The 17,292-nt window shown below is 43.5% G+C and overlaps 1 protein-coding gene and 1 long non-coding RNA gene across 6 annotated transcripts in view; one reads left to right on the top strand and one right to left on the bottom strand.

The window, feature by feature from the left end:
* Window positions 1-17,162, top strand: part of LOC144339346 (uncharacterized) — a 31,561-nt gene extending 14,399 nt beyond the window's left edge. Inside the window, exons 2-3 of the long non-coding RNA XR_013414319.1 lie at window positions 14,353-14,525; window positions 15,850-17,162. This is a non-coding gene — a long non-coding RNA (uncharacterized LOC144339346). The remainder of the gene's footprint in view (window positions 1-14,352; window positions 14,526-15,849) is intronic.
* RUVBL1 (RuvB like AAA ATPase 1) overlaps window positions 1-17,292 on the bottom strand; it is a 97,362-nt gene that overhangs the window by 42,371 nt on the left and 37,699 nt on the right. For 3 of the 5 annotated variants that reach the window (XR_013413383.1, XR_013413384.1, XM_077990643.1), the window contains exons 1-3: window positions 16,946-17,186; window positions 12,729-12,815; window positions 5,549-5,681 (exon numbers count right to left, since the gene is read on the bottom strand). Coding sequence is in view for 3 of the 5 variants with exons in the window: in XM_077990643.1 (XP_077846769.1) it covers window positions 5,549-5,681; window positions 12,729-12,815; window positions 16,946-17,086 (361 nt within the window). In the remaining 2 variants the exon portion in view is untranslated. Of the gene's footprint in view, window positions 1-5,548; window positions 5,682-12,728; window positions 12,816-16,945; window positions 17,187-17,292 lie in introns of those variants that run through there. The other 2 variants (NM_001266990.1, XM_077990644.1) reach the window with 2 other exon arrangements.

Here is a 17,292-nt window from a genome sequence, read left to right as displayed (position 1 = left end):
CTTCCAAATCCCAGGGGATGGCCCCTGCCATCACTATTAGTTTAAAACTCTGCCCTTGATTCCAAAGTACAGACACAGTTGAGATCCAGTTATCTAAAGAATAAATGAAAAACTATTCAACTTACAAATGTAGAGACATAAACTAGTTCTGACGGCAGGGTGGCATGATAAGGACTTGGTGTTCTCACCATTAAGCTACCTCTGTTCTGATATGGAAATATTCCAACGGCACTAAAAAACACTACCTATGGTGTCAGGTACACTCAGTAACTTCTCACTTTTAAATGTGGTCATTATCTTATCATTGGGCCGTTTGCCTTCTTTACCCCAGAAACCCAGTCAGGACAAAGACTCTCAGATATTAAAGTTAAGGAAAAGTTTTACTCTACCTTCATTCCATCTAATAGCCTATAAATGGAAGTTTTGGAATAGCCCCAAAAGAGAGGACTCATTTCATTTGTGCTTTACCAAATTCTTAGTTCCTGAACATCAATCTGAGACAAAAATTCTCCAAACAACATGAATATATCAGAACATTGTGGTAAACTTGGAAAATCCTGTACTTTAAAAGTGAACTTTGATTTTTTAAAAATCAAACCTTTTATATCCCACAGTGATAAATTCCTTCAAATGGAATGCTTACTTATATTTACTGTTAGATGAATGTGGCATGAAATTCCTCAAGGAGGGGAAGAAAGACATTCCCGTCTCTCACTAGCCCCCACATTTGTTTAGAAGTTGCTCTGTGCTGACAAGCAGGCGGGGGACGTGGGTGACGGACAATGAAACCTGCTGTTAGCCAGGAAAGGGGCTGAGCTGGCGCTGTCTCTGGCAACGACAACACAAATGACACAGGTTTCATCTGCTGGCTCAGGTTTCTAAATCCCTGACAGGGACCTTCATCACATCAAGGAAATAGCACAGACTCCCTGCTTTTTATTTCTGGTCAGCTTATTGCTTCCTCCCCACCCCCTCTCCCAACTTCACAGAATTCAAAGGCAGAGGAAGATGGGCAGGGTTCCTTTTTAAAGATAGTCAATGGCCTGCCTTTTTATTCTCTGGTAGGATCAAGAAATTTCTTTTCACCTTGCTGCCATCAAAAGAATGATACTGTCCCCTCCCCTCAGAAATGGCAAATTACAAAACAGATGCCAAGGAACTTATCTCTATTTTTCTGAATTTTAAAGCATTTGTTACCTTTAAGCAATGCAAACACATACATACACCCATGTGAAGACAGTTTTCACAGATTTTATCAATATCAGAAAAACATTTTTTAAGTAAATAGAACATTTAAAAAAAATACTCAGGGACCAGGCGTGGTGGTTCACGCCTGTAATCCCAGCACTTTGGGAGGCCAAGGTAGGTGGATCATGTCAGCCCAGGAAACACAGATTGCAGTGAGCCAAGATCGTGCCATGCACTCCAGCCTGGGTGATAGAGTGACACCTTGTCTCAATTAAAAAAAAAAGTACTCAGATATTTGAACTAGTTGTAACATCTTACTGTTCATCTCATCTTTATTATGAGTTAAATAAAATCATGGGCACATGTTTAAAAAAAAAAATACTCAGAAGATTTTAAACCTTAAAGGAGTCCTGCGAATCATTTCCACTGCTATTCCAAATATAATGTAAAAAATCCACAAAGTACACTGCATGTAATTACATGGGTTGAACCTTACAGATACAGACGCTGAGCTAAAGAAGCAAGACACAAGGAACACATAAAGTATGATTTAGATAAAGTTTTAAAAGGGCAAAATTAAGCCCCATGGTTTAGAAATACACACATGTGTGTACAAGGTTATGGTGATCACATAAACCATTCCCAAACAATTATGGCACATTGTGAGTCCCACCTGGGAGAGGAAGGGGTTGTGACCAGGGAGGGACACACGTCTGAGGTGCTGGCCATGCTCTGTTCTTTCAGTGGTGACTGTATAAGCCTTTACTTCATAATTAATGTTTTACATACTTCTCCATAAGTCTATAATATCTCCGTTTAAAACAAGCACTGGGATGGGTGTAGTGACTCATTCCTGTAATCTCAGCACTCTGCCGGGCCAAGGCGAAAGGATTACTTGAGGCCAGGAGTTCGAGACCACCTGACACAGTGAGACTCCATCGCTACAAAAACAATTTTTTTTTTTTTTTTGAGAGGAGTCTTACTCTGCAGTCCAAGCTGGAGTGCAGTGGTGCAATATCACCTCACTACAACCACCGCTTCCTGGGCTCAAGCAGTTCTCGTGTCTCAGTCTTCCGATTTTTTTTTTTGACAGAGGGTCTCACTGTTGCCTGCTGAAGTGCAGTGGTGTGATTTCAGCTCACTGCAGCCTCGACTTTCCAGGCTCAGGTGATTCTCCCACCTCAGCCTTCCCAGTAGCTGGGACTACAGGCACACGTCACCACACCCAGCTAATTTTTGTATTTTTTGTAGAGACGGAGTTTCACCATGTTCCCCAGGCTGGTCTCTAACGCCTGGGCTCAAGTAATCCGCCTGCCTTTGCCTTCCAAAGTGCTGAGATTATAGGAACCACCATGCCTGGCCTCTCTACGTATATTTTTTTTTTTTTGAGACAGAGCCTCTCTGCTGCCCAGGCTGGAGTGCAATGGCACAATCCTCCGCCTCCTGGGTTCAAGCAATTCTCCTGCCTCAGCCCCCCAAGTAGCTAGGATTACAGGCGTATGCCACTATGCCCCGTTAATTTTTTGTATTTTTAGTAGAGATGGGGTTTCACTATGTTGGCCGGCCTGGTCTCGAACTCCTGACCTCAGGTGATCACCGGCCTCGGCCTCCCAAAGTGTTGGGATTACAGGTGTGAGCCACCGCACTCGGCCTACATAAAAATTTAAAAAAATTAGCTGGGCGTGGTGATGTACACCTGCAGTCCTAGCTACTCGGGAGGCTGGGGCAGGAGGATCTCTTGAGCCCAAGGAGTTGAGGCTGCAGGGAGCTATGGTTACACCACTGCACTTTAGCCTGGACAACAGAGTAAGATCCTGTCTCTAAAAAAAATTTAAAAAGAGACAAATGTTTTAAAAATAGATAAGTAAGATAGGCACCAAACCCAGGCGTGATGGTGTACACCTATAGCCCCAGCTACTTGGGAGGCTGAGGTGGAACAATCACTTGAGCCCAGGAGTTCAAGGCCAGCCTGGGCAACAGAGTGAGACCATGGCATGGCACTAAAACAAAATAAAATAATTAAAATAAGCACCAAAAAATCCAATATTTTATGGTAAAAATAATATATTTCCAGGCAGAAATACTTTGCAGTTTTAAAAATATTCAAATCACGGCACTGAGGAAGTGTTAAAATTATAAAATAAAAATAAATCTATTCTAAGTAACACAAAACTTAGCCTCTGAACACAGTTCATAATCTCTCTGGTTTAGAAAAATAGTCACAAACTTCAATGCTTATGGGGACCTGGTCAGAGGGACCTGCTCAGCTCCGCCTGCTGTGGGAATGAAAGCTGCTTCAAGGAGGCAGAAATGAGCACTTTATGACACTTCCTTATTGCTAAATATTGACAACTAGTTCCAAATTTAGAAAAAATACTTCATAAACCAAACATAGCATATTTTTTAGCTAAAGACTTCTGTTTTCAGCTGAGCACGGTGGCTCATGCCTGTAATCCCAGCACTCTGGGAGGCCGAGGCAGGCGAATCATGAGGTCAGGAAATCAAGACAATCCTGGCCAACACAGTGAAACCCCATCTCTACTAAAAATACAAAAAGTAGCTGGGTGTGATGGCACGTGCCTGTAATTCCAGCTATTTGGGAGGCTGAGGCACGAGAATCGCTTGAACCCCGGAGGCGGAGGTTGCAGTAAGCTGAGATCACGCCACTGCACTCCAGTCTGGCGACAGACTCTCTAAAAAAAAAAAAGACCTCTGTTTTCTAACTGCTTCAAAGTCTACCCACTTTTCTCACTCACTCAGAACTTTCCTGAGCACCCACTATGTGCCAGGAACTGTGTTTACAGAGACAAACACTGACCACTGTATCCCCAGAAGACACCGAGTAAACACCCAACTGCTCCCTCCCATTCTTCCCCATCTCCAAAAATGGCCAAACCTGGGAATTTTCCTCGACTCCTCTCTTTCTTTCAGCCCCATATCTAACCCTTTAGGAAATTCTGTCAGCTCTACCATGCAAACATACCCAGAATCCAACCACTTTGCACTTCCACTGCCACCACCCTGGTCCGAGCCACTACTTTGTCCTGCTCAGACTCCTCTCTGTCCTCACCCCCCTTATTATCCACTCCCACTCTCACCCTAGCCGGAGGGGTCTGGTAAAAGCAAAACCAGAGCACAGGGATACCAGCACTCTCTAACTACTTCTCCTTTTGTTCAGTGTAAAATCCAAAGCCATAACCATGGCCTACAGTCCTACCTGATCTCACTCCGAAACTAAACTTCATCAGTCTTAAAGTTTCATCATTTCCTCAAAGTTTTCTGGTAAATTTCCTTCTTAAGAATACTTACTTTGGTTTGACAATGAAAGGACCTGGAAACTGGTACAGGCAATCTGACCAGTGTTCATAACCCACGACTCAGCAGGCAAATCCTAGAAACATACTCGCACATGTGCACAAAGACACATAAAAGGATGTTTCTAGTAGCCTTGTTTTTAAGAGTAAAAGCTGAAAATAAATCTAAATGTTCAAAAAACAGAAATGGCTTAATAACTGGACTTTTATGCAACAGTTAAAAGAAATAAGCTATTTCTATAAGCAGATCTGAGGGAAACCAGGAATTGCCCAGTGCTGTACCAGCAGAAATGGGGCCAAAAGACTACCCCAGAAGTCCCAGCTAGCAAAAGGCAAAAATTCAAGACAGAAGCCATTTTCTTCTCACAGAAAATCTTCAGAGCAACGGCTCTAGAAATGAGACAGATGTCGGATCAAACTAGTTCTGCCATTTACTAACTGGGTCACTAGCAAGTTACTCTCACAACTTTCTGAGACTGTTTCTTCAAATGCGAAATGTAGATTGATAATCTCCCCTCAGGGGAGGGAAGGCCTGGCTCATCACTGGCACTTACTATGACAGCCTGAGGCCCTAAGAGTTTGGCGCCATAAGCCTCTAAGATCTGCCAGTCCCCATACAGTCTCCTCACTTTATGACAGGCCACAACTCTTCTGGCTCGCCATCCAGGACCAGGGGTATTCTGGCCACATGGCACACAAAGATTCTGGCTTGAATCCAAAACCTTTTAAGTGGATAGTCATCTCTAATGGCAAAATAAGGCTTCCAGGAAAATACGACTCATTAAAAAAACACACTTTTAGACACATCTACTTATTGCATGAAGCCCAGGCTCACAGCTAGGGTCCATAGTTGCTCCAATTGCTAAGGCACTTCAATTAGAAAAGCTGGGGTTTTGTTTCATTTGAAAAATAATGCACTAAGTGCCAAAAGAAAGATAGCAGTGCCACGAATACCAGACATAAAGGCATCTTCACTGCAAAGAGGCTTCGGTGCACAGGCTTCAGGAAGTGAGACCAACTCCTCCCACAAATGTGACACTACTTACCAATGGCCCTGCGGAAGTTCTCCATCAGCACCTCTGTCTTCTTGATCTCAGTTGAGTAAACTTCACTCCCCACCATTGGGCAGAAGGGGACCTTACTACCCAGCTCCTGAGCAATAGCCAGAGCCAGAGCTGTCTACAGAAGAAAGCAACGGAAACACAGTTCACAGTCCTGAAAACATAAGCAATTCACAAGCACATGCTACAGAACCACGAGGAACTAGGAACAGCATGTTTCACAAATGTTTGATGACTTTTGTGGACAGTCAATTTAAATCATAAATGGCATCTCTAATGTTCCCCATAATTACAAGCTATCAATCACTCAGACTTATCCAGCACAGGCCCAACTCCAAATGCCTCACATGATCCTCACAACCAGCCTATGATATAGACACTAGTATTCTCCCCATTTTATACATGAGAAACCGAGAGACATTAAATAACACAATGTAAGTACCATAATCTAGAAAATGGCAGTGCAGATTTAATCTCTGGCAGCAGGACTCCAAAGATCATGTCATAATTAGAAGAGTCTACTCTTCAGTATCCACAGGGATACCAAAATCCATGGATGTTCAAGTCCTGGTATAAAATGGCAGGGTATTTCCATATAACCTATGCACATCCTCCTGCTACTTTAAATCATCTCTAGATTAAATACAATACCTAATAAAATATAAATGCTATGTAAATAATTATATTGTATTTTTAAGTATGCATTATTTTTATTATTGTATTTTTATCTTTTATTTTTTTTTCCTGAGTATTTTTGATTTGTGGTTGGCAGAATCTACACACATGGAACCCACAGATAGGAAGGGCGAACTTTATAGTCATCCAAAATTGTTCCCTCAATATCAATACGTGGCTCTGACCTAATTGCTCAGAATACACCACTGGATCTTTGAGATACCTGCTTTCCCTTTTTACAAATACAGGAAAACACCAATCTACAACCCATCAGAAATAATGAAGGAATGAATGAACTGATTGTTCATTTTATGTTATGTAGCCCATAAAGAGTGAAGAAGGATATCTCAAGTAGGATTTTGAAGCTATGAGTTGGTCTTAACAAGTTACACTTAAACACGCCCTGTGATAAACTACAAATTGATTTTTGGTAAGATAATTACAGTTGACAAATGCTAAACAGAACCAGACTTCACAGGTGTATGGTCAAATGTCAAGTATGGCAAGCAAACGCTTTAAAGTTGGTACAGAACTGGGCAAGGCCATGGCCTTTGAATGCCATTTTCATCTTTCCTCATCTCTGAAACAGGAGCACAAGTAAGGCCAGCTCCCCAGGTATATGGGCTAAGAAAGAAAACAAGCTTGTTACTGAAGAACAAAGTGAAACTCTGAGACGGTGTCTTAAAATTAACAGTCAAGATTCCTCTCAGATTTTGTTTTCCATGCCCTGTTGTTGATAGTTTTGAGGTAGTAAGCTCTGGTGGAGAATCAGTATATAGCATAGTATAAAATGCACTAGCCAGGAACAGAAAGATTTAGTGCTGGTTCTGCCACTAATTTTCAGTGTGACCTTGGGCAGTCGGCAAATCTCAGGTGCCCGATTTCCTCATCTGTCAAATGAAAGTACTAAAGTGCCATGCTAGATCACAAGTGGCAAACTCGTTGCTCACAGCCTGGTTCTGTTTGGCCTGCAGTCGCACGGTGACCTTCAGCAAGGCCAAGCACCAGGGGCTCATGGCAGCCGCGCCACAGCGCACCCAGCCACTTTCCGCATCCCCGCTGCCTGCCTCATTAGGCATCCGCACTTGTGAGCCCAAGGCTGACACCTTAAAAACTGGTATTCTTCTAAGAGCAAAGGAAAAAAATCTCTGGAATGTGAAAGGGCACAATGAGAGGAGCAGCACTCTAACAGCAGACTCCCTGTGGGGCCACAGGCTGGACAGGACCACCATCTAACTAAACTCCACCCCCTTTCCAGTCACTCCTCTTTCTCTTCCTTGTATCCCTGCCAGCCCCAATTCCCTACCCTCGGTTTTCAACTTCAAAGACAGTGACCACATCCAACTAAATGGCACTCTCCCTCCCTTTACCTAATACAGAAGAGATAAACATACTTCCATTAAAATATGATAAATACTTGGTTTAAAAAAAAGCTTCACATGTGTCTCATTTCCTCCATTTAAAGGCTTCCAGAGGGAAAGTATATGACATGGCTACTATTCCTACACCTACTACAGAGTGCTGCGCAGACCTCATCGAATCTCCCCAACTAGCCTATGACCTTGATCATCTAGTCTGTACTTTAAGAAACAAAACTCAAAAATTACCAACACACCCGAGGGCAAACCACAAGCAGCAGCACTAGGATGCAAACCCCAGTCTCCAAAGCCATTATTTTTTTGTACTCACCCCATGTGAGTGACAAGTGGCACAAAAAAAAGAGGTTTCCTAAAGAAGGTTGAAGAAATCTCTATTTTTCAATCTCATCTGAATATCTCCTTTTTCTAAAACCCAAACCCATTATTAACAGTGTGAGGTCCTCAAGAGTGGAAATGCATATGAACCATGCATTTGCATCTCTAAAATAAGCAGTATTCCTGCCTGCCACTCAGTTAAGTTGGCTAAACTTTGGGACCCTGCAGCAAACCATTAAGCAGAAGTCACCAAATTCCTTCATACACATTGGAAGGGAGTGGACAAACTTATAAGGTAATACCACACCGAGCACTTCTCATATTCCCTGAGAGGAAAGCGATACAATATTACCAAAACAAATGAAGGACATATGCTTCTAGCAATATGGCACACTGGGTCCACTGAAAACCTCTCCTCTTACAAAACACGTGTGTCTCGTTTCCTCTATTTAAAGGCTTCCAGAGAGAAAGTATATGACATGGCTACTATTCCTACACCTACTACAGCGTGCTGCATAGACCTGTTCATAGAATCGAATAAATAATAACACTCAGAGCAGTAAACCACTTGCCTTGAAAGTTCGGAGACTGTGGATACAGGAAAGCTCAAGAAGATATAGCACTTAGATAGAAACCCCTGAATAAAACCAGGACCGGGTGCGGTGGCTCACACCTGCAACCCCAGCACTTTGGGAGACCGAGGCAGGTGGATTGCTTGAGCCCAGGAGTTCAACACCAGCCTGGGCAACATGGCGATACCCTATCTCTACAAAAATAACAAAAATTAGCCAAGGCATGGTGGTGTGCACCTGTAGTCCCAGCTACTCAGGAGGCTGAGGTGGGAGGATCACCCCAACCCAAGAGGTAAAGACTGCAGTGAGCCGAGATCACTGCACTCCAGGCTGGGTAACAGACCACGGCACTCCAGCCTGGGCAACAGACCACTGCACTCCAGCCTGGGTGACAAAGTGAAACTGTCTCAAAAAACAAACAAACAAACAAACGAAACCTTACAATTAAAAAAACAAACATAAAAAGAGGACTCTTGAAGGGCCACACATAAGTAGAAAAGGTGGGCCATAACAAAATACACCTGGGGGCCAGGCACGATGGCTCATGCCTGTAATCCCAGCACTTTGGGAGGCCTAGGCAGGTGGATCACCTAAGGTCAGGAGTTCGAGACCAGTCCTGACCAACATGATGAAACCCCATCTCTACTAAAAATACAAAAATGAGCCAGGCACCTGTAATCCCAGCTACTCAGGAGGCTGAGGCAGGAGAATCGTTTGAACTCGGGAGGCAGAGGTTGCAGTGAGCCAAGATCACGCCACTGTACTCCAGCCTGGGCAAGAGAGTGAGACTTCATCTCAAAAAAAAAAAAAAAAGAAGAATTAAAGAAAGAAAAGACATTATAACAATTCATGCAGTGTGTAACCTTTGATTGCATTTTGATATTCTGGTGTTTTTCAAAAAGCCGAAAACTGAAACAACTTGGAAAGATGTTTTCTAATTTCTATCATCTATATTTTCTTTTCATTAAAACAATTTAGGCCGGGCGCGGTGGCTCAAGCCTGTAATCCCAGCACTTTGGGAGGCCGAGACGGGCGGATCACTAGGTCAGGAGATCGAGACCATCCTGGCGAACACGGTGAAACCCCGTCTCTACTAAAAAATACAAAAAACTAGCCGGGCGAGGCGGCGGGCGCCTGTAGTCCCAGCTACTCGGGAGGCTGAGGCAGGAGAATGGCGTAAACCCGGGGGGCGGAGCTTGCAGTGAGCTGAGATCCGGCCACTGCACTCCAGCCTGGGTGACAGAGCCAGACTCCGTCTCAAAAAAAAAAATAAATAAATAAATAAATAAATAAAACAATTTAACTTCGTTGTCTTTGAAAGCACATTTGTTAACTGCTCATGGAATCATATGATGAGCTGCCAGACTCCTTCATCTTTGTGATTTCTCTACCGCAGTTGATATGGTTACCTACTCCTTTCTTTAAAGGTTCTCCTTCCTTGGTTCCTGAGACACTATTCTCTGCCTGGCTCTGCTCCTCATTTTTTAAAAATTAATTAATTTAATTTTTAATTGACAAAAATTGGGGGAATATAATAGCATTAGCAAGGTGGGTCTGATGATGGCATCCTGGTCATGTAGGAAGACATCCTTACAACTTACTTTCAAGTGGTTCAGAAATAAACTAGAGAAAAAGCCAATGTCACAAAATATTTATAACTGGCTATCTAGTTATAGGGTATAAAGGGGCTCATCACACTATTCTTTCAACTTTTTTGTAGGTTCCAAACTTTTCAAAATGAAAAGGAAAAAAATACTCAACAGACTGGATTAATCAGTCACTTAATCACAGCTTAAGAGACAATTAGACCGAAACAAAGATCTAAAAGAAATTACCCATAATTTGGCAGAGTCAAAAAGGTAACAAATATGAGAGGCCAAAAGACAAAGAGGCCAAAACAAGAAGCTCTAGTCCAGGGTTTCTCAGCTTGGGTCTATGATGTTTGTGGCCAGATAATTCCTTATTATGGAAACTGCTCTGTGCACTGTAAGATGTTTAGTAGCATCCCTGGCCTCCACCCACTAGATGACAGTAGCACCCCCAACCAAGTTGTGAGAACCAAAAATGTCTGCAGACATTGTCAAAGGCCCCTGGAAAGGCAAAATTGCCCCAGGTTGAAAACCACTGCAATCTTAACCTCATCTCACTGGAGTTCCAGAAGGAGACAACAACAAGAATGAGGAAAGGCAATGGCTGAAGAGATTAACGCTGACATTTTTTTTTTTTTAAGACGGAGTCTTGCTCTATCACCCAGACTAGAGTGCAATGGCGCGATCTTGGCTCCTTGCAACCTCCGCCTCCTGGGTTCAAGCGATTCTCCTAAGGCTGACAATTTTCCAGAATTGAGCAGAGACATAATACTCAGATTCAGGAAGCATAATTAGCATTAAGCAGGATAAACAAAAATTAATCCACTCTGACATATCATAGTGAAACATCAAAACCAAAAACATCTCAAAAACATGCAGAAAGAAGAGTCAAAACCCTCAAAATTAGACTTCTCAAAAACAACAGAAGCCAAAGGAGCAAATAACATTGAGAGAGTACTGTGAAATAGCACAGAAGAAAGTATCTGTCAACTGAATTATACAGCCAACATAACTCTTTTTCAAAACAAGGGTAACATAATGAACGCAAACCTGAGAGACTTTCCACCAACAAACTTCTAGAAGGAATTTCTAAATTATTTACTTTAGGAAGAAGAAAAATGGAGGGAAAGAGGTCTAAGATGTAAGGAATTGCAAGCAAATAAATGGTAAATGCGCTGGACAAGCTAATGTTGCCTGGAGAGAGGTAACTGAAGCTCACATCTGTATGGCGCTTTACAGTTTAAAAAAACTGTTCACAATTTGCTTTTATATAGGAAGAGAAAAAACTGTTCACAAATACAACACTTCTTCCCCTTGTAAGACACCAATATAAGATACATGATCAATAATCATTTCCAAATTATAATGCAAGTCATTATCTTACAACCGATCAGTTTAATAACTGCTTGAAATAGGTAGAGTATGCTTTTGCTCAGAAAAGTTAAGGGACCTAATGCCGGGCGCGGTGGCTCACGCCTGTAATCCCAGCACTTTGGGAGGCCGAGGCGGGCGGATCACAAGGTCAGGAGATCGAGACCACGGTGAAACCCCGTTTCTACTAAAAATACAAAAAATTAGCCGGGCACGGTGGCGGGCGCCTGTAGTCCCAGCTACTCAGGAGGCTGAGGCAGGAGAATGGCGTGAACCCGGGAGGCGGAGCTTGCAGTGAGCCGAGATTGCGCCACTGCACTCCAGCCTGGGCGACAGAGCGAGACTTTGTCTCAAAAAAAAAAAAAAAAAAAAAGGGACCTGCCTCAGGTCTCACAGCGAGTCAATACCAGAGCTGGAATTTAAAGCCCATCTCTTTTCACACACAACCCCAAGCTCCCACTTGCTCACATCAAGCGGCCCTTTTGAAGAATAAGCAAGCTCAGATTGGGAACTCTGGTGAATTTCAAGTATCTGGCCAGTCCCCTCACAAATCCCAAGAAGTCACACGGTGTCCTCTGCCTTTAAAGGCCCTTATCTTCCCTGTAAAGCCAAATCCTCTCCTAGCTCTGAAGGGAAAATGTCAAGTCTCAACCCTTCCAGCTGTACCAGCCCGCAGTGCTGCCTCCTGCTCAAATTCCAGCTGCATTTAATATTAGTCAATACCTCAAAGCTGAGCACTCATACTGAGTCCTCTTGTACTGTCATGATTTCCTTTCTTTCTGCCCTGGAGAGACTGTAAGCCCCTTGAAGATAAAAATCATGTCTCTAATTCTCGTTTTTCTTTTTTTCATCTCTCACACAGCCACAATAGCAATGGGTAAAGCTAGCATTTGGAAGAACACTTGTTGACTCATTTTTTTGTCCCCTCAAATAAGATGTCACTCAGAAAATCTTTATGAAGCCCTAGGCCAACAGAAATGTATTTCCACAGCAAAGGAGACTTGAAAGAGATAAAGGACAAATTCTAGAGACAATAAGACCCCTTCAAGGACTTCATTCTCTCTTCTCTGGAGGTAGGCCAGGATAATTTGAATTTCAGAAGCAGGGATTTTAGATACACAATTGTATTACTGCACATTAGTTTTAAAAACATACATATAACCCATTTAGCTAAACAAAGACTAGTTAAGACATGAATTCAATTTGGCTTAGACACTAGGATCATTCTCTTGGGTAGATTTAAAAAATGAGAGAAAATGAGTACCTTGCCAGTTCCAGGAGGTCCTGCCAACAAGACAGCTCTTCCAGCCATTTTCTTGCTTTTGATTAATTCTACTATGACGCCACATGCCTACACGCCACAGTGGAAAGAATAAATCAGTATTAAAATATTTCACAGGGGGAAAAAACTCAGTCCCTGGCCTATACAATTCACACACTCATCCAACTAACACTGAGTGCCGGTGCACTGCAGACACCATTCTAGGTGCCGAGGGTAACGGAGGCAAAGCAGAAAAGCCTTGTACTTGTGGAGCTCATGTTTTAGTGAGGGAGACAAACATACAAACATTGCACACGTGATCTTCATTACCACTATGAAGAAAAAGGGATGATGAGAGAGAATCAGTGGCTAGAAAGTGATCCTGAAATGTCTTTCTGATGACATTTAATTTGATATGTGAACCTCTGGGAGAAGCAGGAGTCAGTGTTACAGGCAAAGAAAACAGCAAATTCAGAAAATCCAAAGCAGAAACGAGCTTGGCGTATCCAAGGGATAGAAAGGTTGCAGTGACCAAAGCATGGTGAAAAAGACCACGAAGATGAGGTTGAAGAGGTAGGCAGCGGCCAGAATGCAGAGCAGGAACGTATAGTCTGTGGTAGAGTTTGGATTTTACTCTACATAAATAATAGGAAGCCACTGAAAAGGTCTTGAAGACTACATGTCATGTTATAATTTGTTTTTAAAACATGGTGCTGGCTACTGTATGAAGAATGCACAGTATGAGTACAAGTAGAACACTGATTTCTGGCCCAGGGTACAGGGATAGACACCAGGGGCCCAAATACCTCTTGAATTTGGGAACAAAACTGTGTTTATATTCATATACATTTTTTTCCAGGGAAAGGATCCATAGATTTCATCAAATTCCCAAAGTAACCTACTAAGCGGTAAGAATCAATGACATAGAGTACTAGCTGGTCATCAGTGAACACTGTAAATACTGATTGTGAAGTTAAGCCTATGGCACTATTAGATCCATTGAATATGTTTTGAATCCTCAAGATTAAATTACTTTATCATCTGTTAGTATATTTTAAATACATTATAAATCTCTGAATTTTATTAACCATTTGCAGTACACGTGTGTATATATACATACACATATTCCATAAATGGGCTACGGACCATCATATATTTTAGAATATTTGACTATAAGGGGGGAACACTGAGAAAGTTACACTAGCTGAGCATCTATATCTCAAGACTGCATAATATAAGGTTTGCTACACTGATTTAATAACTGAATATGTGACTATCTAAAAGGTGCTCTTCTCTCTGGGCAGTGACCACACTGCCAGAGTCTTGTGAATACATCTTACCTCTTCTACCTCTATTCCTCATGGACAGTGAAGTACCTTGGTCTCACACTTATAGCAGCCCCTCAAAAAATATGTCAGGACTACAGGTGCCTGCCACCACACCCAGCTAATTTCTTGTATTTTTAGTAGAGATGAGGTTTCACCGTGTTAGCCAGGATGGTCTCAATCTCCCGACCTTGTGATCCGTCTGCTACTGGGGAGGTTGAGGCAGGAGAATGGCGTGAACCTGGGAAGTGGAGCTTGCAGTGAGCCAAGATGGCGCCACTGCACTCCAGCCTGGGCGACAGAGTAAAGCTCCCTCTCAAAAAAAAAAAAAAGAAAAGTAAGGAATATGTGTGTGTATGCTATATCCATCCCATTTCCACTTCAGTTACCAAAGCACACTGCCCTTAATAGAACCTAGAAGATATTCTTCAGATGCTACTTTTTCAGATGGAGTCTCACTGTCACCCAGGCTGCAGTGCAATGGCGCAATCTCAGCTCACTGCAACCTCCGCCTCCCAGGATCAAGTGAGTCTCCTGCCTCAGCCTCACGAGTAGCTCAGACTACAGGCACATGCCACCACACCTGGCTAATTTTTGTATTTTTAGTAGAGACAGGATTTTGTTATGATGGCCAGGCTGGTCTCGAACTCCTGACCTCAGGTGATCCACTTGCCTTGGCCTCCCAAAGTGCTGGGATTACAGGTGTGAGCCACTGCGCCCAGCCCAGATGCTATATTTCTAAACAGATAAAAAGCCTAGCCAGGCGCGGTGGCTCATGCCTGTAATCCCAGCACTTTTGGAGGCCGAGGCGGGTGGATCACCTGAGGTCAGGAGTTCAAGACCAGCCTGGTCAACAAGGTGAAACCCTGTCTCTACTAAATATACAAAAATTAGCCGAGCATGGTGGTGGGCGCCTGTAATCATGGCTACTCACGAGGCTGAAGCAGGAGAATCACTTGAACCCGGGAGGCAGAGGTGGCAGTGAGCCGAGATCGCACCATTGCACTCCAGCCTGGGCAACAAGAGCGAAACTTCATCTCAAACAAAAACAAAAACAAAAACAAAAAAACCTACTATGATCTTTCCATACAACCTTGTCATATAATCCTCAGCACTGAAGCTCTTTGGAAAACTCAAGGTAGAAGAGACTTTACAAACCTTGGATATGTGCTTTTATTTACAGACCAGGACCTCTTCCATCTATTCTCCCTCAGTTTCCACTCCAACTTCTCTCAGGTGAGATAAGCTTGAATTCTAACATTTAAAAAGAATTGGAAGGGTCTTTAAATGATCACCTAGTCTAACTCTCATTTTTCAGGTTACTGATGTGACCAGAATCACACAAGAACCTGGTAGCTGAGGTGGGTCTTAAGCATACAACATCAGTTAAGAGCATGGACTCTGGGATTAAATACATAGACTTGAGTTAAAATACTCTCCCACTTACCAGATGAGTAACCTTGGACCTACTTACTTGACCTCTATGAACCAGAATTTCCTCACTTGAACAGAGTTCATACTAGTCAATGGCACACATGTTAAAGGGTGTAGGGGTGAAGTGTAGTGATGCCTGCAATTCACCTTGAAATGTAAAAGTGGATTGGGAGAGGCACACATGGAAAGATATATGATAAAGCAGCATAGTAAAATGTTAATCATAGAATTTAGGTACACAGGTACTTACTATACAAGTCTTTCAACTTTTTTTGTATGTCTGAAAACTGTCATACTAACGCAGGGAAGGGACAACTAATTCGTTGGATATGACAAGGCAATGGACACACAGCTACTTAGCACAGTGCTTGGCACATGGAAAGCACTCAACCAATGTTAGCTACTTGCAGTAATAGCTGCTTAGTAAGACAGGGTCAAACACTTCCTTTTTGGAAAGATGATGCTCAAAATGGAAACCCGAGGTTTTTCTTTTGAGCCCTTTCTATTTAGAAAAATCAGGCTAAGAGGCAGTAGCTTAACTTTGTATTAAGTGAAGATTTTTGTACAAGCTAAGGCTCTGCAAAGGCCAAGGGGCATGGCTGTGACCTCAGACAACAGCAGGCAGAGAGAGTGGCTATGTCATCATAGAGCACTGATTTGGGAGTCAGAAATACATGTGAGCGCAAATCCCCGCTTTACCATTACTAAAACGAGTGTCAAGTATATGGTGAAGTGCCCTCTCCCCAACTCAATATTTTCACCTGCCAAAAACCAATAATGTATGTGAAAGTACTTGGCATCACTAGCACTCAGAAAAAGGAGATTTAATTGGAATGGTCAAAAAGGATGCTTGGAGGGATAAATAAACCAGATTGCTCTTCTCCCTAATTCCCACTTCTCTCCCTCAGCTCCCGGGTCCTGGGAACCAAAACGAGCTTTTAAAGTTTAGTCAATTCCCTACTTTAAACCGTCCCACGGCCTGCCAGTGCGTTCACAATAAAATCCAATTTCCTTACCGTGGCCGACAAAGTTCTGCAGTAACTAACCCCACCAAGATAATCATTTTTGTTTATTGATGTACACGTTTATCGTCTCTCACTACACTAAAATGTAACCTCCTATCTTATCTCCCGCTGTATCCCGGGAAATAAGTGTCGCGAATAGAGCTCAGCATGGATTAAGGGGACGGGGTTGTGTGGGTTTCCATTAGTACTTGTCCATGAGTTGAAGCAAACCGTCAACTGGCCCCAGTGGGTGGTCATTAGTTTTCCTGGGGCGGCCCCTCACCCAGCTCCAGGGCGGCGCCCCTCCCCGAGCCCCTGGCCTATTTTCACTTCCCTGAGGCAACTATGGCGGGAGACCCCTGGCGCGCGCATCCCGCCCCGAGCCACCGACTTCAGCAGCTCTCTCGCCGCAGCAGCCCTGCTCGGAGCCCCCAACTCCCTGGTCCGCTGGCCACACCTCTCGCGCGTTCTCCTGGCCCACGAGCCCTGAGGCCGCCTGCTTGGCCAAGCCGCTCTCGTCCAGCCCCAGCCCTTTCACGTGGCTGTGGGAAGCGATGCGCTGCGTTTTCGTGGTGCTCTTCACCTCCTCAATTTTCATTTTGCGGACGCCGGGAGCTAAAACCAGCGTGGAAAACCAGCAGATAGGACAGTGCGCCCAGCGCCCGAGTTACCATGCGGCCGTTACTAGGGCAATTTGCAAAGGCCCGCCTAGGTTGGCCTTCCATTGGTGGAAGCGGGAACGCCTCCGCTCTCCATAGGCTCACGGCTGCGCCCATCGCGGCTGCTGCTGGAGCTCCAGTCACT

This window comes from Macaca mulatta, chromosome 2 (genome assembly GCF_049350105.2).
Source record: "Macaca mulatta isolate MMU2019108-1 chromosome 2, T2T-MMU8v2.0, whole genome shotgun sequence".
Taxonomy (NCBI): domain Eukaryota; kingdom Metazoa; phylum Chordata; class Mammalia; order Primates; family Cercopithecidae; genus Macaca; species Macaca mulatta.
This window is presented reverse-complemented; position numbering and strand designations above follow the sequence as displayed.